At 51.0% G+C, this 23,627-nt stretch overlaps 1 protein-coding gene across 3 annotated transcripts in view; it reads right to left on the reverse strand.

Annotated features, from left to right (window-relative positions):
• The window catches only part of ZBTB16 (zinc finger and BTB domain containing 16), a 112,936-nt gene that overhangs the window by 25,439 nt on the left and 63,870 nt on the right, over positions 1 to 23,627 (reverse strand). For all 3 annotated transcript variants that reach the window (XM_040534122.1, XM_040534120.1, XM_040534121.1), the window contains exons 3-4: positions 21,224 to 21,321; positions 9,007 to 9,093 (exon numbers count right to left, since the gene is read on the reverse strand). In XM_040534122.1, the coding sequence (XP_040390056.1) occupies positions 9,007 to 9,093; positions 21,224 to 21,321 (185 nt within the window). The remainder of the gene's footprint in view (positions 1 to 9,006; positions 9,094 to 21,223; positions 21,322 to 23,627) is intronic.

Raw genomic sequence — 23,627 nt, forward strand, 5'->3', positions numbered from 1 at the left:
ATCAGCCTCCCATCGGTGCCAGAACCCAGGAACGTCACCTCCAAGGAGCTGGCACGGTTGGGATCTCCAATCTGCTACCGAAGCGCTGGAGACCTCTCCCTTTTGTTAGACCACCAAAAAACTGTTCAAACACAAGCGTGTACCCTCCAAAACCCAGCGTTCAGTTCAGTGACAATATTTCAGATGCTGGACGTTCACCTGATCCTATAGGCTCATCAGAAAACATTATTTTGAGGTTTTGGTGCATATTTTGAAGGAAGAGTGGAAATAGATGCTGAAGGGAAAAACCAGACTGGCACATGCAGAGGGGGCAAAAACATCTACTCACCCACAACCACATATTTATTTTCTCCTCATCCTTAAGCCATGAAAGCATCTTCATGATTGGCATTTTGTACTTTCAGAAGTGCCCATGTTATTGAAACAGCAAACCCTGGGAGGTGCCTCTCAGCACCTCCCATGGGCCAAATGCAGGTTTTCCAGCCTGGCAAACAATTCCTGTTTGATCTCCTGGGCACTTCGGGCATTTGAGGGTGCCAGGAACATCTTTGCACCTTCCACATGTGGCAGCTAAAACCTCAGCAAAGAAGGCAGAGCGTTGCTGGGAACCCGGTTTATTTTGCAAGCTTAGGGTTTGCAGTTCACCTCCAGCTGAGAGAGTCGAGCACCCACATTTTCCACTCCCATCTGTTACGTGGCACTCCACCTCTGGTGAGGAACTGTGATGCTCACACCCGAACCAAAGCCCACAAGACCCCCAGCCCAGCCACCGTGGCTTGGCCAGACCGACCCCGTGCCATTCGGTCTTCTCAACACTGCCATATCCCTGTGCTCAAACTTCAAGCTCACGTCCAAAAGAAAAATCACAGGCGTGTAAAAAAAAAAAACAACTTTGGAGCTGATGTTTTCTTGCATATTTACAGTTTTCTCTTTGCGCTCCTTTCAGATGTGTTCATAGGGCTCCAGGTCTGTAAAGCACTATGAGAGCTGCCAAAATATCGCAAGACTTGGCAACGGCGTCTGAAACATTCTTTGCTGGCACAAGAGAAGCCCTGGAACAAAAGTTTGCTACATTATGGAAAAATCCAAAATTTGTGCACTCTTTGACTTAGCTGCTCGGCCTCTCTTCCACCCTCTCCCATCGCAATTGTTATTCAAATCGCAGAGCTCTGGCGGGGCGCAGGGAACCCACACTTGTCACCCAACAGTGTCTGCACCCAGCAGCTGGGGACAGGGCGCACCCCAGGGACCAGGGGACATCAGCCCCCCAGGACGGCTCCTCCATGTGACAGCCTGCCCACATGCGCTGCCCTAGCAGGGCCAGCTTCCCACCTGTAGAGACCTGAAATGCAATCAAGGAGTTCAAGCATGATAAATAAAGGGTAGCTCCAGAGGAGGTGGTGGTACTGCCCAGCTTCCATCTCGGCTCCCAGACAGCTTTGGTACCACAGCAGGCTCTTGCCACTGATTTTCCCAAAGCAGCATTGCTCATCCCCGCTTTGTGATGAAGGGGCAAGTCACTCATGCCCCCAGACCCATTGCTCTCTGCTCGCTCAGAGCAGCACCCGTGCTCTCCCTGCGGCCAGGGCAGCCACGTCCCTGTCCCGGCACCCCAGGCTCTCGGGCCCCTGGCACAGGGCTCGAGCCCCTGCCCACACAGCGGGGGCATCCCAGTGGGGGCAGGAGGCAGCCTACTGCTCTGCAGAGACTCCTGTGCTCAGGGAAGTTTTCTCTTCGTAATGAAAAACCAAAATGTTTATTGTTCCCTCGTCTGTATTTGCATCTGAAATTGGAGCTATTACAGGGCAGACATGCCAAGGTTTCGCTCAGTCAGGCAACACACACCGAAGCCTGCAGTACAATTTTAAGTTTAACTGTTTTGTTTGTTTGCTAAATAGTCAACACAACTCTACAACAAAATAAAGGAATGGGAAAGCCCTGATTTGAACAGCTCTGTCCAGGCACAGAGGGGATGGAAACAACGCAGGGGCTGGTGGCGAGGGCCTGCTCTCCACTAACCTGGCCACGCAGCCTGTCCCCAGAAGTGTTCCTGCTGTTCCCTGCAGCACCCCAAGGCAGACCAGGAGAGCCCGGCACAGCTCAGCTGGGCTCTGATGGCTGCTGGGCTGGTTCACCCACCTGCACCAGAGCCCACACCTGCTACGTCCTCTCCTCTTCCACTTGGTTTCATGCAACTGAGTACAGGAGGGATAATTACATTTAAACATACTTAATACTACAGTACATTATCTCTATCTATGGAGAAAAATGCTATCTGATGGTATTTTCCCCATAAGCCCAATCAAGATGCTCTCTTAAAGCCCTCTGGAGTACTGTGAAACAGCAATAGAAAGTCGCAGGCACGCTGGGAGATGCTGCATTGGTTTGGCTGGGGAAACGTGTGGAGCGGCTGCTGGGGGTGGGAGCTGCATCCAACCCCCCCATCCCCATCCCCATCCCCTGGTGGGGGCACTGGGTCTCTGCCTCCTCCTGGCTCTGGGAGGAACCCCACAGGGCCGGGGGTGCTACGAAGGCTCCATGAAAAGCCAGCGAAGGCCCCAGGGTTTCTGCGGCGCTTCAGCGGTGGCTCCTGGTGCCAGGCATGGATAAGGCTGCAGGGGGCACTGGAAAAGGGAAAAGGGGCTGATTTCCTCCTTCATTGCAATGTTCAGTACACACCACCACACTCATTGTGGTGCTCACACAAAACACCTCGGTCTCCAATATTGAAAAAAATAGGGTGATGTGTGCCAACAGCATCATTGATTTTTCTTTAAGCCAGTACCATTTTGAGGCAGAGAAAGTGAAGCAAAAGGAAGGAGATTAGACAAATACGTAATTAAGTGGACTGAGTTTAAATTTGCCAAACACAGAGAGGGTGTGGGGCAGCGTGACAGCACTGCTTTGCCTTGGCCCTGCCTCCTCCCACCGTGCTTCCCAGCCCCGATGGAAACCCAGACCCCCAACCTTGGGGGGGGCTCTCACAGAAAAATGCCAAGTGCCCTGTCTGTCCTGGGCTAAAAAAACTCACTGTACATCCCAGTGAAAGCAGGAGATGATTTTTTTTTTTTTTTTTTTTTTTGTGGGAAAGGAGGGGCACAAGAAAAAAAAGGATAAAGCCCTGCAAACCCAGAGAGGAAAGGCTGACCTTCCACATGGCTACGGAGCGACGTTCTCCACAGGGCCACGAGCGTCGGTGCTGGTGGGTGCATCCTGCAGCCAGCCCACGGCAGCCACGGCCCCTGCCAGCTTTTCCTCTCCCCAGACTCCTGCTCTCATGTGCAGGATTTTTTTTCCCTTCGTACCTCCACTTACCACACTACTGTTTTGAATCTCTAAAATAATGTGACAAGTTAATGATGGCACAATTATCTAAATGTTTAACAGACATGTTATCTAAGTGAATCGGATTGAGATTCCATCCCGCTGACAATAAACATCAATGGGAGAGCAGAAAGTGATAGGCAAATTATCGCAAACCCTGCAATTTCAATGCTATTAAATTTGGAGGAATAACAGCCCTGAGGCCTGTAAACTCTGAATAAAATAGACCCTTGTGTTTGTCCAACTATTAAATCAAAATGCTACCAACATCCCAGGAAAAAAAAGGGGAAGATTTATAGCTTTTCAATTTTCAGTTACACATTGGTTTTATTAACTCCTTTCTGCTGTTTGCACCGCAGTGCCAGTATTGCCACGGAGGTGTCCGCTGCGGGTGGGAGAAGGGGACCAACGGCCCCCAGTGCCCAGGAGTCACAGCTCCTGGGAGAGGAGGAGGAGAAATCACAGCGGCGTCCTGCCAGCGGGGACAGAAGAACTTCTCTGTGCGGGATGCAGACGCTGCCGAGCTGGGCTGCTGAGTAATGTAGAGGTGACACCACAGGGGTGGCACCCGGGGGTGCTGCGGGGGCTCCTGTGGCTGCTCCGCGGAGCGAGCACCCGCCACACACAAAGGCGGTGTCAGGCACCCAGCACCCTGCACCCAGCACCATGAAATTAGGGTGAGCGCAGATCCACGCGAGCGCCCTGACGGTACCAGCAGGAGCGCATGACACCGGCTCCCAAGTGCGTGTGACTTTGCCCCATCCATGGCTTTCATGTGTTAAATGCCTTGGCACACCAGAGGAAATTCTATACAAATCACCTCTGATATTTTTAAAAGTCCATGGCTCACAGGCACCAAGACCAGCCAAGCCCCAGCCCCATTAGCACAAACGCCAGCAACGGGCTACCAGAGCCCCACCGGTGAAAGCTTTGCTTGGGGGAACTTGGTTTTCTCCTGAATACATTTCATTTTTCCTCTAAATCTGAGGAGAACAGTAAGTAATTTTCCACACTCTCCCTCCGGCATGGCACTGAGCTTACACTGCTATGAAGATGAGCCAGAACAGTTGCTGCTTTTCCTATTGCTGTAGGACAGAGGCCAAGCAAAGTGAACACCCAGAAAGAACCTCTCATTCTGGAGCTGACTGGGCTACAGGCACAGCCACCCCTGTGTTTACAGGCAGAAATGACTTTTTCCTTTAATAGATTTTACCTTGCAACTGAAAGAAGGGCTTAATTTTTCCACCGCAAGACAGCTGCTGTTTGACAGCAGTCAGTACACGGAAATTTATGCCAAGTTGGCTTACTATTTTGCATTGTCTTTCAGAGGAGCAGTAAAAACAATGAAAAAACGTGAGATAAAGGAAGGTTCTTATACACTAACTGTTCACCTGGGAAATGGCTCTGTATGTGGAAAAGAAACCCAGAGTCCTCTACCTTATCCATACATTTCAGAAAATCTCTCAAGCTTTAGGTCATCCAGAAAAACAGTGACTGTTTTTGGCTTTTTGCAGACAGGTGCTGCACCCTCTACTAAATGCTGCGTTTCTGAACAAAACATGTCTATTTGGTAGGCCAGTACCAAATGAGCCCTCTGCAACGATTATTTTTTGAGCTTCTCTCTGTGGAACTTCTAAACCATCCTTGAAGCCATCTATCCCAGCATCTACCAAAAAGGCAATTTTTTTTCTAGGAAAGTGTGAAGGTCTTTCACAAAGTTTGCCAAACAACCAGCTGTTAAGGACGAAAGGAGGACGCTCAAAAACCTTTTCTGGGAGATGTCGTTATTTGGAAAATGAGTTAATTATAGCAACTGTATTGGAGGAATGTTTCTTATGCCACAGGCAGCACTATTTGAGAGCCGCCCAACAACAGGAAGCTATTAATTTCAGCGAGTGTGGGCTCCTCTGGCCATAAAGCCCATTTCTGATGTGTAACTGAGACGCGTGTGTTTACAGCTCGAGGAGGTGATGATAAACCTGCTTAAACCTGGGTCGCCGTGTTCCACCGTGCTAAGTTCTCATGTCACCCTTTGAGCCTTGGCACGCACGCAGGCTGCTTGGCAGCCCGCAGTGGTCAAGCCCCAAGGTTTCCCATCAGACTGACTCCAACCCGCGTGGAATTTTCAAGGTCACCAGTGAAGGCCACTCACCGCACTGCTCCACCTGGTTTTCAGCAGGGTGGTTTTGGACAACGCTGCCATCGCCTGCCCACCCTGCGGTGCCCGCCACCCGGGGCAGGGCTGTGGAGCCCCAGCTGCCTCAAGGCGATGGCTCCCCAGGAGCATGTGATGCTCGGCGGTGCTGAAAGGCTGAAACGCCCAGGGCCACCTCCTCGGGGCTGGCCACTGCCCCGGAAGACCCCTGGTCCAGACACTGACTTGCAGGCACAGCACAAGAGGCACGAGCCAAACTCGATCCCTCGCTCTGCTGGCTGCTCCCTTGCGAGAGTCGTTCTCCTCCCTAACCTACAGCGCATACAGTTGCTAAAAAGATTATGATTTGTAAGGTCCAGCCTCAAGTAGCATGACTTTGAATATGGAGGGCAATCACTTTAAAATTTATTACCTGCTGCTTGGCCAGCAAAGTTTCCAGATCAAATGACGTGCTGAGCCTATTCCTGCTCAGTGACGCAGCAATTTATATTACTGATCGGTCATTAAAACCTCTGGCACAAAACCGTTCATGTTTTGCATGCCAACATAGTGTCCATGCATCGAATTTCAACCTCTGAGTATAAATGCAGCCATTAATGGCATTTATCAGTTTTTTCAGCATTGAAAGACTAGCTTGTACTAATTTAAACTGTTCCTAATATAGCGCGGAGAAGAGGGGGCTCTTCTCTCTGGGTTTGTTTTTAGGAGCTACTCAAAGACTCCACCTGGGACTGCCTGATGCGAGTTCCTCAGTGTCCCATAACAAAACCAGTCTGGGAAAGGCAGCATTTACAATATGTATTTGTCACCAGGTATCAGGCATAAAGAGTTCCTTGCGCTTACCAAGGGCTGATCACGTCTAAACCAAAGAGCTGGAAAGCGCAATAAAGGAAACATGGCAAAAGCCAACTGTTGATAGCTCTTTGGAAAGGACCGGCATTTTCCTTGCAGAGGGAGCAGTCAAATTACCTCGTATTTTCTACACTATGCTTTCTTACATGCATATTTTAATGCTAAGCAATAAGTGCAATAGGTTTTAGTGAATCAGTGCCCTGTGTCTACATCTCACTGGAAGAAGAGCTTGGGCTACCTCACTCTTACAAATCACAGAAGCTAAGACAATGCTGTAATGCTAACTCCTCTGTTTATTAGCCTGGCATATTACACGGTGGTTTGCAGGAGTGACTCACGGTGCACTGATGGTTCTTTATTTGTCTGAACACCGTGTGCTAGCGACAAGCGCTGCCGGCTCAACTCCTGACGGTGGGGTAGCAGATGGGGTTCTGCTCCTGCACAGACAGATTGGCTGGAGCCAGCAGTACTGCATGTGAAAAACAGGCAATTTACTAACAATGCGACCAAAGCCCACAGTCAACATAGGAGAGCTTGCAACAACAACGAGAGAAAAGCTGGAGGCGCCTGGCAGCCAGACCTCCAAGCACCCCACCACGGAAGCGGCGCAGTTAATGGCACGAGGCCCTGCCAGAGTGCAGCTGACGACAGCTCGGCCACGGCAAGCACCCGGCTGCACGTGAGCATCAGGGGAAGAGGTTTGTGCATGTCTGAGCTCCGTGCTGGGAAAGGGACTGGGGAGACTATGCAGCGTGGCTACAGGCAGGCATCCCCTGTCCCGCGGGACCTGCTCTCATGTCTCCACTCAGCATCTCAGCCTGGCAAGGAGCAGCTGTGTGCCTGCTTGTGCTGAACTGCCCAGCACCCAGCAGATACTTGAGCAAATGCATGGACCTCAAGGCAGCAAGAAGAAACCTCCACAGAGCACCAAATACAATGCAATTATTTGTATAAATGCTTTGAAAACAGGAACAGCACTGTCAGTGTAGGCTGGGATTCTCAAACAATTTATAACGCATCACTCTTAGGCTCCTGAGAATCAAAACACTCTTGACAACATTATTTATCCCTTGGAAAGCTTCTCTTAATCTGAAATGGTGGCCAAGTGCCATCATGCTGGTCAAATTCAGTAAAAGTTTGCTGAGCGTTACACCTGAGTTTTAGAGCTGTGTTTACAACATCAGGTCTTTCATCAAGAGAGCAACAAACCAATCGCCTGGAAGGTGGTGAGGAAATTACAGAGGTCTTGGGAGTTGCTGGCTTGAACACGCAGAGAGAGCAAGCCGGTACCCAGAAGACGGGTGCAGGGTGATTTTAGCAATTCCTGCAGCATGGGAGCTTGCCAACAGCAATTATTTCAAACCCTTGACTCTTGGGTCTGGCTCAAGGGCAGTGCTTGTCCCCAACCGTGCTCCCAGCACCCCACACTTCTCCCACTTTGCTTTTTGTCAGTGGAAATGAAGCTGGGAGAGCTACATGCTCTGAGTGCCTCCCACCAGCATCCCTGTGGTGGCAGCGGCACCTCTGAGCTGCCTGAGCCCACCGAAGTCCTGCTGGAGACATGTGCCCACCATCCTGCACCACCCTTTCCAAAGAGCAGAAGCCTTGATCAGTGACTCTGCATCCTGCCCAGTCTTTTGGTGCACAGGGCTTCAGAAAACAAGGGTGGCCATTTAGCAGTACAAAGGCACTCAGAGTTTAATCACAGGAGCAGGTTGTGCTACTCCTTTCATCAATATCACCCAGAAAGCCATCTGGGGAGGTTTCCCTTTCAAACACCATGCACAAATTTTAACACAAATACAGATATGTTTCAAAGAAAGAGGTCAGCCAAAAAAAAAAATTACCTCAATAAAAATAATTTAAAGATAGAAATGGACCTGGGCAGGTCAGAAACAAGAACTGCAAAGGGTTAATTTCTCAGTTTGGCAAAAACTTACAAAGGAAGCCAAAATATTTATGTCAAAACTGTGTTTGGTAACAAGGCACTTCTAAGTTTTGTTTCCCAAGCAGTTTGAAACACAGAGCAGTGACGCCAGCACGACAGACACCTGGACGTGGGCAGGCAGCAGAGCAATGCCCTCCGCAGCGTGCAGAGGATGACACCAAAAGCTGCCTCATCCCACCTGCCTCCAATGCACCTTTATCACTATGTGACCACGGAAACTCAGCCTAACTTTGAGCATCCCTGAAACAAAAGGTTGAGTGCTCTCTTTTAGCAAGGATCACTGTTTAGGGACAGAATAGGACAAGACCAAATGGAGAGGGTCAATCTCGGCTTGCTCCCTTCTCTGCCATCGGCTCCAAGAAAAGCTCTTTTCATTTAATTTTATGTTTTGACTCTGCGGTCAGAGCTGTGAGTTTGGACACAGACAGGAGATGCTTTGCTGAAGTCATTTTGCACGGAATTGAGAGGAAAGGACACGTAAGTGGCAGTTCAAGCAAGGAACACTGTGGTGCTCTTGCTTTGCTGCTTTCCCAGGGAGCGGGGTGGTGGGACACGGGATCGGTTCCTCCCTCAGACATAAGAGCTACCTGGGGGAGAAGTAACGGGGCCTGGAAAAGGACTCCAGGAAAGCCTCTATACCCTGGGTGGGAGGCAGCGCACACACCGCTTCCTTCTGCACTGTTTGTTTGGAGAAGGAGTTAAGCAAAAAAAAGAAAAGTCAACATACCAGTATGTGTCTGCCTGTGTGTCTCCAGGGCATCTTCTTTTGAGAACTGTGCACCGCACTGATCACAGACAAACGCTTTGGCACCCGCTAGAAAGACAAAGGAGAAAACGAGCATTATTCAGATGGCACGCGCAGCGGAGGGTTGCAGATCAACCAGCAGAAACTGAGGCTGGGAGAATCACCATGGCAAAAGGTATTGCAGAGCCCTGCTGACTCTGCCAGCATCCTCCCTGCCACCACAGCTCCCCACCACCGGGCTCTGGGCAGGCACAGCCGAGCACCCCCAGCACTGAAGCCATTCACGGGGACAGGGCTGGCGTAAGATATGCTGGCTGGAGTAGGTCGGCAGCAAATATCCAAAATCAAAACTCCTTCTCACCAGCATCCAATAAGAGGATTTATCCATTCCTGTAGAGAAAATACAATTCTCACAGAACCAATACAAGCAAGCAGCATGAAAGTGATACGAAGAGCACTCCTCTAGGAACGCATGTATTTTTAAAGCCATTCACTTCATAAAACACAGAATCTGTTCAATAGAGGGACTTAATATTTTATAGCCCACACATGGCAGCAAAAAGTAGCTGCCCTTCTCAGTCCCATTGTTCTGCTAGTTCCAAATAACAGCATAACACACAAATATACTATTGACGTTGCGCTGCTCTTTCATTTTGAGCAGTTGCTTGCCAAGAAGAAATTAAATATTTGTTTTCAAAAAATCATTAAACATCAATGAGTTTCATTAGAGTTGTAACTGATCTAATTTTAAACGGTTTCCTGCCCCTTCCTATTGTAGCAGTTACCAGTATCAGAGGATGAGAGGAAAGAGAAGGCAGAACCATCTGATAAGAAACGTGGCAGAAACAACACAATTTAGTGAGAAGCACAGATACCTCTTTGACTGAGAGAGAGATGTGGTATTCAGGGGAATTCTTAGAAAATCACTATCAACATGTGCCGCGTGTGGCGGGTCAGAGGCGCTGGTTAGAACAAGGAAAAAAAACAGGATGTCTAACAGCAGATAAGTAACTTCCAGATAAAACTAGATTAACAATGCGTACTATCTCCGGCGCATATGCTGCCAGGACAAAGCTGTGAGCGCATTTGTTAGATTTTGAAGTTCGATTCAGCTGTTGCGAGAATCTACGCGTGGACCAGAGCACGAGGAGCAGCCTTCGAGGTGGCAGGAAGGGGAAGAAGCGGAGAGCTGCGCCCCGGGTCCTCGCTGAGCCCCGCGGCCATGCCCGGAGCTCCAGCCCCACGGCCCCTCCACATCGCGGCCCAGAACCGAGCCCCTGGCTCCTCCCTGTGTGCGGATGTGCAGTAGTGAAACAAAAGGAGACACGGAGAGAGACGGAGGTATCACGAGATCCATTAACAAGAGAATTCCTTCGTCTTTAAATTGTCTTAGTAACGGCTGGCTCACAGGCAGAAATATTTGGCAGCAGTGAAATTAAAAGTGATAAATTTTCTCGCCAAGCTTTGATCGATAATAGAGGTCTCATCTGTTAATCAATAAGACAGTCTGCCTGTTTACTGTGCATATGTTGTTCTCTGCTGCCTTCGCTATGATGTCAAGTTTGCATTCAAAACAACTCAAGTGTGCATAAACCACATGGCTGTTCGCAAAAAAATAAATAAGAAGGTGCATTTTGGTGACAGCATGGGGTGACCGCGGCACCGCTCCCACATGCTGGGGGATGCGTGGTGACTGGGCACCCGCACCCCACTGCGGGGTCCCCGATGCCAGCTGCCCCCTCCCTTCGCCAAAGGACGGCTTTAATAATGAGCAGGGTTCTATTACCGGCATAATTGGAGAGGTCACTGCTGCTTGGGAGCCATCACCGGCCGTCATGCCAGAGCCAGCTCAGGATGTTTTGTTCCTGGATCAGTGACCCACAAGGCCAGCGGGACCCTGCAACGCTTTTGTTTTTTAATTTCATTTTTCCTCAGAAGTGTGTGCTGTGTGCAACACCCAGGGCCGCACGCCTGGGAGGGCGCAGAGCTGGAAGGAAGCACGGGACCAGTGCTCCCATGTCCTCCCCACCCAAACCGTGCATGGGGATGAGGATGCAGCACCCCTGAGATGCAGCAGCCCGGTCGCTGCCGAGTGTCCAGCCCTGAAATCCCCACTGATAAACGATGGGGACTCAGACGCACACAAAGTTTCAAAACCTCATTGCTGAGCCCGTGACCGCAGCCCCCACCAGCCCCAAGCTGGGCGCACCGCCCGGCCCACCTGCAGATGCCCACAGCCTGGCCGATGGGGCGGCCGAGCACCCCACAAGGCTACGTGCACACAGCAGGAAGGGGAGGCTGGGCAGCGCCCGCCCCAGCAGCAGTCGTACTGCCAGGACCACGGCCGGGGGGGCTCCGTGTGCGGGGCAGCCTGCCCGGACACCCACGGGACCCCGATCAATAGGGCTGCGGCCGCCTGCCCCTCCCCGGCAGCCTCCCGGCGCAGATGATGTACAGCAGGCAGTTGCCAAGGCAATGACTCTCCATCGCCACTTTAAGCTCTCCGAGACCCACTGCTGTGAAGCATAATCCATAAGGTTACATCAACCTGATGCAGCAACAAGTTTTCCCCATGTAGAGCAGCTGAACCAGCCGCAGGTGCACCGGCACCGATCCTGCTGCGACGTGCCCCGCAGGGCACCAGGGCCGGGGCTGTGCCGAGCGGGGTTTTGGCTTGGCCGTACCCACCCCACACGGGGCCGGGATGCCGTGGGCACTGCTCCTGCTGCAACAGAGCCACGGTGGGGACAGCCCAGAGCAGGGTCTGGTCCCCGGCTCCAACGTGATGCTGCTGGATCGGGGACACCGGCCCCACACAGAGGCAAAGCTGGGCGGGGGGCGTCCTGGGCTGGGTGCTCATGCAGGTGGGGGCGAGCTGGGGAGGTGCCCGGAGCACAGAAACAGCCCTGAGAGATGCGAAGCAACGAACCACGAGGTGCTTGCCAGCAGCTGACCAGGGGGTGGGGAGGGCAGGGGGACAGAAAAATTCCTTGAGATTTTAAAATAAACAGGGTGAATGTTCTGATGAGATATGCATGCTTGGTTACATAAGGAAGTACAGAGTGTACCAAAACAGCATACCCAAAAAAAGCATAAGCTGTCAGAACAATAAGTACAGACACGGGGCATTTTACAACAGGCTATGCTGTACAGTTTTATTTACAGTACCTCTTATCAGTCAGGGAACAGCACGCTGCCTGCCAATTTCCAAAGGCCAGGACTGTGTGTTCTTTCACTCAAGTAGATGTGTACTCCAGGCAGGGAATTTTTTTTAATCAACAAAACAAAAACTGATCCTGCGCCAGAATTCCTGTAATGTACACACACTCAGAGGAGAGGAGGAGGAGAGAGTACGGCGATTGAATATGTAAATAGTTCAAGGTTAATTTTACTATGTGAGTCACCAGGAAAAATGTCATCCAACATCTGAGCTTATTATAACAGTACTTAGAAAAAACAGTTAGATGTTTGTTAGAGGGAGCATGACATATTTGAAAGCAGTACATCAAGAGGCTGTGTCAGGGCTTTTTTTTGTTGTTGTTGTTGGCTTTTTTTCTCCCCCTCCTCTCCCCCTCCCCCCCCCTTTTTTAATAACACCCATAGAAACTATTAGTCTATTAAAATGTAAACAGAAGTTTTGGGAGAGTATTTTTAGCTAGTGGCTTGTATTGCCTACAGAACATAGGTATCTTCAGATGATCTTCCCAACGGGATGGGACTTAACGTGCTGCCAAGTATCAGCTGTGTTTCAGAGCATGCCTTGTAATTGGCACACAAGTCTCTGCCGTACATTTATATCTGTATGAGCAAATTTATAGCTCCTGCCTAATAAAGGTCTTTGCAGCAAAAGGCTAGCGTAAACACGCAAGGAGCAGCTCACTCACCACCGCATGGCTCGGCACGGAGCAGGGAAGTGGCCAACAGGCGCTTTTTGAGCTTTTTCGGCCCTTCTTTTCCTCACTGGACAGGTTTTTCCTCCCTGTGGGGCTAAGCCTGCTCGTGCCGTGACATGGGGATGAATGATGCTTACTTTAATGACACAGCATGAATGATGTGCTCAGCTTCTCGGAAATTAGATCCCTGAAACGGCAACCTCGAGAGCTCCTTGCAAGCCCCCTCTCCCCACCAGGGTGGATGTGGTGCCCAGGGCTCGCAAGCCCAGGTTGGGGCTGTTCCCCCAGCTCGGGGCTTTGCCCCACATCCATCACCCACCAGCCAGCCACAGATGCCATGTATGCTGCGCTGCTGTTCGACCCCTTTTTCTGCAGCATTTTCCCAAAAAGCCCCAGGCTGCACGTCTACCCTAGCACCAGAACCAGGCAGCATGCCCCGGCCGTGCTGAGCCCGTGGGCACCCTACCTGCTGTGCCAAGGGCACACAGAAACCGCCGACCCCAGCCCTCGCTATTTTTAATCCATTTAAAAGAAAGAATAGCTTCTTTCAGACTCCCCTGGGCATTTACCCTGCGAAACGTGGAGACAATTGATCAACTGCCAGCTGTCTGGCTCAACTTTTCCTGTAGAATACAGCAAACTGCAAGCCTTAGTGCTGGGCTGCATCTCCTGCACCTCAAAGGCTCGTCCCGGTGAGGCAATGCCCCAGGATGACTCTAAGCTGTCAGGAAAAGGCTTGGTGGACCTGAAAACAGAGCTATTCTATTTTTAGTCACTATCAACCCTCATAATACTTCCCAACGCCCATTCAGTTTAATTACTTTATTGAGGACAAGAAGTAGGCTCTCCAGTTTTAACGCCTGTGATGTTAGGAAGTAGTAAAATGTTCTAACTGGTTAAAAATGACACTCGTCCGCTTGCCTTTGGTGTTCCCAAGACCGTAATTGTGGCCCGGGCAGCAGGTCTGAAGCTGCTGGGCCACTCTGAAGCTTTGATTTCCCCCCTCCTGTACCGTAATTGAGGTGTTGCGTTACAAGTGCAGCGGTGACGTTTCCAGAGTCAGGGAAAAACAAACAGACAGGGACAGACCGGTGTCCCCGCCGCTGCCGGCCCTCGCTCCGTCCTCCTCGTGCCACGGCATGGGTTGTGCGAGGGGCTGGGGGTGCCCCGTTCCCACCCCGCTCTCAGGCACACCCCCCCCACCTCCAAGCGCCCCCAGCGAGCCCTTGCTAGGTGCTCAGCTACCTACGCAAACCTGCCTCTTCTCCGACAGCAGACAAGCCATGCCTCATTAACCTTCCAAACTAATTTTACAATTTACTAAACCACTGTTTTCCTGTGCCCATTTAACCGTCCCTGACTGTGATAAACTTTTATGGGGCTGGTGGCCAAGAGAAAGACGAAAGGAGGCTGAGGCAATGGGGAGAACGACTTCAAAAATACAAATGGCAACCCACATACTCCCCAAAAAAATGAACGAAAGGGAAAAAGGAGAGGAGGCACGAATACCCTCCCAAGGAGCAGGCTGGACAGTGTGGCCAAGGGGAACGAACTGGAGCCATGCCCTGCGGATGCCCACAGGCGCTCGGCACATGCATCACAGGGAGAGGTGGCGGGCACGGAGCCCTCGCAGGGTCCTCCTTGGGGACGGGGTGGGCGCGCCAAGACGAAGCATCGCCCACATTTCTGCCCAGCAGCACAATGCATTCACCCAAAAAGCACGGTGAGGCCAAAGGATGGGCACAAAGGGGCTCAACCCAAGCAAACATATCACCGCTGTTTTGAGACAGAAACAGGAGAAGCAATATTTGCCTGCACTGCACCTCCAGGAGGGTCATCAGACAGGACTGGCACGCTGACAAGAACCCTTTGACCCTTCCCAACTGTAACATCTATAACGTGTGGTCTGAAGTCACAACCCTGCAAGTATGATACAGAATTTATTCTGGTCCCCTCCCCCAAGCACAAGGGATTAATAAAAATTTGAGATTATATATTATTAAAATGCTGTAATTGGCAAGAAGGTAGAGAGAGGGAAAAATATGGATTAAAAAAAGTGCCAAGTAAATTTATGCACTGTCGTCGCTTTACTACCTAATTAATTCAGTAATTTCAAAAACAATTTTATTTATGTTCCATTTACCACATCAAAAGTGCAAAGAAAAAAAACACAGTGATGCTAAAATAATACCTCAAGGCATCTATTTTTAATCAGTAAAAAAAAAATAAATAAAAAATCCAAGCCCTGGTTTCTATACAATCTCTCTTGGGCAGACCACCAACTCTAAGAGAGAGAAAACAGCCGAGCCCTCTGTGAGTGCCTTCCTGGCTGCCGAAAACAGAGCTTGTCAAAAAAAAACAAATCCATAATGGCCTGAGGCTCCTCTCCAATCTATTTTCTGCTCAGCTGGTTTTAAATGAAGTTATTATGAGTCATTAAAACACCCGCAAGCCTGTGGAAGTCAGCCAATTACAATTTTAAATTTAGCCTGTTCTCTACCCCATTCTCTTGTTTTCTTCTTTTGCCCACATAAAGCTGCTTTTTTATTATTATTATTATTATTTCCCTTCTCCCCTATTTCACTCAAGTGGAAGAGACAGTTATGAAAATCTCTAGTACTTTCCACTAAAAAAATAAAAGACATCCAAGAAGGGCCAAAAAAGATCAAGCTGCAAACCAGGCTTGGATTTAGAGAGATGCGAAAGGGTTTTCTTTTCATTCTTTTTTTTTTTTTTGAAGTGCCATAAAAATGCAATAATTGAATATGAAAAAAAAAAAAAAGAAAAAGGTGCAGGTTTTAAAAGGTAAAGACAGTCTTCTAAACCGAGCCTGGATGCACGGATGTCAGCCCCAGCACTGGAGGACAAGCTCATCTCAGCGCTGCGTCTCCTGGTGATGCTCTGTGCTACCTGGGTGCGGGTGCAGCCTGTGGGGGCGGCGCTGCCGTCCGTCGGTGCTGGCCCCCATCTGCAGCCCCCCCATCGGCCTCCTCCAACCACGGCCTCGCTGGCCACAGCTGCCCCCCTCCCTCGCTGCCTGGGGCAGAGCAGCCCTCCCCTGGGGAGGCTGCTGGCGGCACCACGCCGCTTTGCGCTGCTGACCTAACAGGGGAAATACTAGGCAGCAGTGCACCGGGAAGGTTTATCCGCAGGATAAAACCCAAGTATTTTCCATGTATTTTTTCCAGCTAGCCAGCAAAGAGCAACAAAAGGCGCCCAAGCGCACCCAGGGGTGCTCTGGTGGGATGCTCAACCACCAGAGTGCTTCTTTCGCAGATGCCTCCGAGCTGCAGGGCAGTGCTCTCCTTCCCAAAGCGCGGGGGTGAAAGGGATGCTCAGGAGAAACCTCACCAGAAGCCTGAGTGTGGCAGTGAAGGGACGAACCAAAGCCGAACTCTGGGGTTTCTCATTTTGGCACCGAAGCCTTTGGCTCCGGGGGCTGAAGGAGAGGTGGCAGCAGTTGCACCACATCCACGTTGGGCAGGAAGGGGTGAAGGCTGTGCTCCACCAGGGGACTTTGCCCGAGCGCTGCTGCGCCACATCACTGACCGAGCCAGCTGCCCGTGGTGGGTGAAGGACGCCCATGGCCACCCGCACCCTGCTGCCCCCGGCACTGCCAAATGCCACCAGCGGCCAGCCCCAACGGGAAGGGTCCCTGGCAGCATCCCCCTCGCATGCCTCCCAAAAGTGGACGGGGAGCTGGGACGTGGAGGAAGGGCTGCACGAGAGGTGGGGAGAGTTGCCACCAACGTCATCACCCAAACTTCATCAGCCAGCTCTGCAAATTCAAACGCTGCTTGGGGACAAGGGGAGAAGGAAGAGGGAGAAAGGGATATGTTCAGGTTAAAAAAAAAATAATTTCAGCTTAGCAACAATAAAGAAAGGTTATTACATAATTTCCACTTTTCCTCCACCCTTAATGTTCTATCTGACAGCCTCCACTCAGAGGGGAAAAAATGACAAATCCAATCCAAAATTCAACAGCCTGTGTTCTGTTCAGAAAGCACACAGTGTACTATACAGCCCATAAAACTCCAAACAGCCTCCAGACACTTCTGCAATCGTCCTCCATCAAAACACTTTGTCTTGCATACAAAAATAAGATACAGTGCTGAACGGAATACGAAATCAGCCCATTACAGTACAGGGAGGCTGCTACTTAGCAACAAGGGGGCTTTAAAGCCGCGATGCTCTACAGGAAACAAAATCTGTCAAGCCTGTTGGGCAAATGATAAACATTAGCAGTATTAAAAAACACAAAAGCCATGTAAATGGATCGTGCGCGGCGCAGGGAGGGATGGGCAGGCGCAGTCTCGGGGCAGGGGGCTGCTCGCCAGCTCGTCCCCAGCCTGTGGGGAGAGGTCTCAGCTTGTCCTCCCTGCAGAGAGGGGCTGGGGGGGCTCCATCACCATGACCTACAGTGAACTTTCATAACTTTCCCATCTAGCATGCACGACAAGAAACCTGGAAGCAAACGGGCTGCACTGCGATGATCACATATATTTAGCAGTATTAATGTAGACAGATGTGCGTAAGATTTATTTGCTACAGAGAGCACTATGGTGTAATGGGTCCTGGCATCGCTCTCCGCATAATGCTTAGCAGAACACCTTAAATAACAAAGAGCAGCCAAAAGTGGGGAGAGAGGAGAAGCAGTGACGGGTGAAAAATAAATATATTTTATCAGGTAAGGGGGGAAAAATAAGCTGGCTCTGAATCAGCAGCCAGGTCTAGGAAGTGAGCCAAAACAGGAGCTAAAAAGCAAACCATATTCTTCTGGTCTCAGCTTAGACTCTTGAGGCAGAAAGGATTTGGGGGGAGGGGGGGGGAATGTATTTTTCATCAGGCAGTGTATAATTTATAAACAGCATTAAACAGTTTTTGTTTTCTTTCTTCCTCTCTCCTGTGTGTGCGGGTTGGCCGGCAGTCAAGCCTGCATTAATTTCTGCTGTGGGTACAGTGTGTTCTTGGATGCACATCTGCGGATGATCATAAACGCAGGAATGCTGGCAGAACATCCAGACCTGCCGGCAGGCCGCTGACATCACTCGGGGACCAAGCGCGGGACGGCAGCCAGGGGGGGGGCGGGAAAAATCCCCAAAGAGGCTCAGCGCTTCCCTTTCTGCTCCCTCTTACATCGAACACCGGCGAACAATACCCGCGGCCGTGGGGAGGGAGGAGCGAGGCACCGCAATGAACTATCTCCTCCATCTCTGATAAAACATCCTCCAGCACTCGGTGCTTCATTGGGAGATAACCACTAAACGCGAAGGGGAAGGAAAGTTTATGTTCATTACAGAGATACGCAGCGGGTGAACTAGCCGCAGTGCCAGATCCTGGCAGAATGAAGCCCATCCTCCGACAGGCTGGGGCACACACCTTGCTCCCAGCCAGGTGCCCCGCTGCTTCCTCACCCCGGACCACCACTCCCTGAGCACCTGGCATCCTGCTCCTCAATGTATGCTCAGTGGGGATGGGACCACATCCTGCTCCCAGCACCTCGCACCTAGGTGGGCAGCACCGCATCAACCCCGGGGCTGTTCCTCCATCGCCCTGCAGCTCTCAGTAAACGCAAGGGCGCATCCTCGACCTTGGCTGTGCCACCAGCTGCAGCCCAGCTGGGTCAACGAGGCACAAAGGCAGGGGCATGCTGCCCGAGGTGGGCATTTTGCGAAGGCACCATCCCTTCGCCAGCCCACCCCGTCACTGCTGTGCCCAGTGCTTTTGCTCCTTGGCGGGGAGGCTCCAGGTTGTCACCCATGCCAGGCTGCCAAAGTTTGCACAATGCCCGAGCGTTTCGAAAGCTACGTGTGAGCTGGGCAGGTGGCTCCAGGGCAGCGTCGGCGGCACCTCAGTTTGCTGCAGAAGGGCACGCTGCTGCCCACACACTGCACCTCTCCAGCATGCATGGCCTTGCCCAGATTTGTCCCCATTTAGTCTGGAGAAGGGAAAGGCCATGGCATCCATCTCCAAGGCACAGATTCCCAATCAGAAGTACAGGCAAAGCAACCAGGAGGAAAGGAGTAAATCCCCCCCAAGCTGGGATTTTCTCATCTCACTTTCCCTGACAATGAATTTTTCTAGGAAAGGAAGCTCTCTGTCATTCTTCTAATGTAATCTTTAAAGTTTTTGCAAGCACATCTCAGTTAGGAGTGGGCAGTGTTAATGTAGCTGCACCACACATACACCAATACTTTGCACTTCATTAAGGGTAAGCCTACACTGAAATGTAAACATTTGGTGGAGTATTTATCATGCACCTGAAAGCTGCTGAGATAACACTGCCGAATAACCTCAGCGCTACACCAAGCACCACAAAACCCCCCGTTGGGCTAGCTTGGACATTTATAAGGATTATAATTACTAGCTCCACCTGTATAATATTCACTTATGTCCCCATCACTTTTTTGGCAGGTTGTATTTAGAAAGAAGCAAAGTGGTCAATAGTCATGACGATAAAACATGCAAATCCCTGTTTGGGTTCTTTTAGTTTTGCCTTCTTGTGTTGGAGCATTTCAGCTTGAGAAGAAGGTCATCGCTTCTCCAGTCCCGCTCGAGAAAGAGTTTGTTCAGAAAGCAAAAATCGGAGAACTGTGATGACTGAGCAGCCATCCAGCTCTGGCAGCTGAGGTTTGAGAGCCAGCAGCACTGCTCCTAAAGGCAGCCACCCCATGTAGCAGGATGCACAGGCAGGACCTGTGCACCCCCCGCCCACTGCCCTGCCTCAGGGGGGCGACGGGGACCTGCTCCCTAACTGGTTCATTAGCTTAAGTACACCTTTTACCATCAGGTATCACTCATAAACACTCGGTTTGTTAAGTTTTAAATGCAAACTACAATTACATTCAACGTTTACTGCCTTTGGCATATAAGGCCTTTGAAGGGGGGAACAGGGGGCGAGGGGGCCACAACCCATCCCGGTGTGCCCATCTCCCGTGGGGCAAACTCCTAATTAAATCATCAGTTTGCGCACGAGGCAAACAGACTTGAGATCGCGGCGTCGGCATGCCGGGCGCTGAAAACAAGCCTTGGTGCTGCCGACCCTGCACAGCCTCGCTTCATCCCGGCCGGGGGGAGGCGAGGGGAGAGGTGCAAAGGTCTCATGCTTTAATAAATAACAGTGCTGGAATCCGCCGTGGCTGTTTTCGAGTGCTGCGAGAGCTCACCCTGCCCCCCCCACCCCGCCCTTGCCAGATTAGAGAAAAAATTAATCCTGCGCGATGACAAACTTGGCTCGGCGTGCACTGTACATACTGTACCCACAAGGCTGGCGGCCAGCCAGGGACGGGCTGTGAGCCAAAGCGACAGTAACGAACACAAGCCGCGCACGCCAGAGCCGCGGGGAGGAGGGGGACGCCCGCTCCGCGCCCGGCACCACGAGGCTCCGGACCCGCCGGCACCCCAGTCCCCGGCCGGAGCCCACCCTGTGGGCTTGGCCCCCAAAAAGCAGCGAGGCAGCCCCAGATGGTGGGCAGCGTGCTTCCCCAGGAGGCAATGAGATGAGCACCCATGCTGCCACGCACGGTGGGATTTTGCTTAAAGAAGCTGGGCTGCAGGAACCAGCATCCCTGGGGAGCCACCCTGCCAGCATGACTTCAGCTGCGGGATCGGCTGCCCTCGGTGATTGCCGCTTCATTAGGGGACCAGGATCCCCCTACATTTCAGCAAACAGGTCCAGTGGCTGCCTGTGGTGTGTTTTTTTCTCTTTAATTAAAAAAACCCTAGCTGTACATGGGGCTGCATGACCAAGAGGAATGTCAGGCTAAATTGACTTGCAGAACACAAGCCTCCTCACTAGCGCAGCATTCCAACCTTCCTGTATCTATTTAATTAAAGGGCCCGCATAATTTGAACCCGATAGTTAGATTCATTAGACAAAGAATACCTAATTCTGCAATGGTTTTGCTAATGAAACAGTGCTGGGCGCCTGCACGCGAGGAGCAGGGCGCTGGACGCGCGTGCTGAGCAGCGCGCAGAAGCTGAGGCGCAGGCACTGCCCGCGGCGTGGGACCTCTGGCAGCGGCGCACAGCAACAAGTGGTATGTGAAGTTTGTTATTCCAAGCTGCCTAGCCTGGAAAATATTTCCCCAATTAAAGAACTGAAAACAAACTTTAAAAACAAAGTAAAAAAAAAAACAACTCAAGTTATGGGCACCGGACTAGAAGTTTGCAATTTGCTGCTCTGAAGAGGATGAAGCCTCCTCCGGACGAGATGCACAAGCCGGGTGGCTGCAGCATGTTTGGGTGTGCACAGGTGGGCACTCTCTGTGCCTCCCCCCGCCCGCAGCACCCCGCTTGCAACCCACCTGAGTGAGCCAGTAAGTGCATTCGCAGCCGCAAGCTGTCCAGAAACCGCTTCCCACACAACTCGCATCCGTACGTCTTCATACCGCTGTGCAGCTTCCTAGGGGAAAACAGACGGATTAGTGCTCGTGTGTGCAGGGAGAGGGGAGGATACGAAGGGGGAAGTTTACTCCAAATGTTAACACCAAGAACCTCCTGAATATTTCATGAAATCTACACGTTATCTGTGAATTTTCTCATTAGCTTGCTGGGAACACAGACCGCAGGAGCGCGTGCCTGGCGTGGCGGGGGGGCTGTGGGGAGGCCAGCACGCTGGGGGCGTCCCACTGGGGTCCCCACAGCATCAACACCAGGTGCTGGCCTCCAGGATGGGAACGAAGCCCCTGGCCTCCATCCCCAGGCCCGAGCCCTGCTGCGTGCGGGTGGGCACGCGGGGCACTGCGGGCAGGAGCCCGGCAGAAATCGGTTCAAGTTTACAAAGTGCTTTAGGAAAGGTCCTGATGGGAGCTCCTGTTTGAGTTTCCAGGATTAATTAGGTGAGCTTCTCATCATTAATATTTCTCATCATTATTACAGGTGGATTCTTTTAATAAATTCAATAAATCTGAAATTATGATAGTGTATAATGTATTACTTTAATCTACTGAGAGAAATTAAAATGAACTATTCAAATATATTCAAGAAGGGCAAGTTTACTGCTAACATACTAAAAAAAAAAAACCCAAACCATGAAGCCAGACATAGCTCAGTACCAAGAACTAGAGTCTGCTCAAAGGTGCTAACCCAGCCTCTGACGTGGCAGGGGCTGCTGCTGGTGAAGTTGCATTTCTCCGTTTCTGTTCACTCAACTAATTCAGCTTCCAACTTGGTCATTCAAAGAAAGAAACCAACAGGGAGCTGAAAGCCCAGGCAAGCTTTTTGTTGTTTTCTCCCCTCTCCAGCATAAAAAACTCTGCCACAGAAGACATCTATGAGCTCTGCGTGGCCATGGGATACACACTGATGAGGAATCAGCCCCTTGTATTCGTTAGTCATTCTTGGTGTTGACACTAAACATTTTTTCAGTGAACTTCTTACTATGCATCAAACCCTTTATAAAATTGTAGCTTTACTCCAAAAACATTCCTAGAGGTTGTTTGTATGCATTTTTAATTAAATCCCAACTTCTATCCAAATTCAGCCTGACACAAATCACAAGTGAAAAATTAATCATCAGCTAGTGAACAGGAAACATGCCTCTCACCATTTCCTGGCACCACAGCGTATAAAATAAAATCTGCCTAGGCTGAATTGCACAACTGCCTGTCTAAAAGGGCCAGGGCGAATTGCATGTCCCAGATCACACGAAGGTGCACATGGTTCAGGTGTCACGCCGGTGTCTCTGTCAAGACATGGGCAGAGGAGACGCTGGAGCAGCGATGGCTTTGTTCTGCCCAGGACTGAGCCTGCCCTCCTGCGCCTGCTCTCAGGCACCCAAGGGTGCTGGGTGCCACTCCCATGCAGCACAGCAGGGCTGTGGATGGGGTGTCCGCTGCAGCCCCTCTCGGACACTTTGGGGTTCCCCCATCACTCTCCCTGCAGCCCCGGGCATGCGAATTGAGGGCAGCGGATGCTGCTTGGCCGCAGGAGCCAGAACCCGCGCTGCTTTCCTTTCTTTGCTGTGAAGACATTTATTCTCCTTTTGGGTAGCAAACAACCCGCAGCAAATTGGAGCACTCCATGAAACAAAACAACATGTAACAGACGGTGTTTGCATGGAGCTGGACAGAAGCACCGTCCATGTCGGACTACAATGAACAAACAAATAGGACGACCACGTTCCTGGGGCCGTTGCTGAAATCTCGGCGTGATGCCAGTGCCCAGCGTGGTGCCCGCAGTGGCCCTGCGAGTGCCGCCGATCAGGGGAATCTGTCCTGTCCCGGCTGTCCTGTCCCAGCCATCCTGTCCCGTCCCAGCCCCTCTCCCCAGGCACCTGCCCGTGCCACCCCTCAGCGTCTCAGTGCTCAACGCAGCAGCAGTTGCTGGTCCAAGCACATGGGGAAACGCCACGCAGAGCCTGCTGAGTTGATTTGATGATGTCAGCTGCTGATAAATATATGCTTTTACAAACCAACCAGCTCTGCAACTGACAGAAGCATTAAAAAAAAAAAAAATCCCCAAGTAACCAACGTTTCCAGCCAAGTTTACTGACTTTTGCCGAAGAGACACACCTCATTTAACATGAACTCTTCATACTGATGGCAGGGAAGAGTTTGCGATAGCAGAAGCATGTGCAAAGTTTCAAAATCAGATTCTGTAAACAGAGAAACATTTGTATGTGTTTAAGAAGTAACACACCAAATAGCTACATGCCGACCTCTGATCAAATCCACCGTTTACCATCACTTTGCAATAAGACAAGTATAT

This window comes from Cygnus olor, chromosome 22 (assembly GCF_009769625.2).
Source record: "Cygnus olor isolate bCygOlo1 chromosome 22, bCygOlo1.pri.v2, whole genome shotgun sequence".
NCBI lineage: Eukaryota > Metazoa > Chordata > Aves > Anseriformes > Anatidae > Cygnus > Cygnus olor.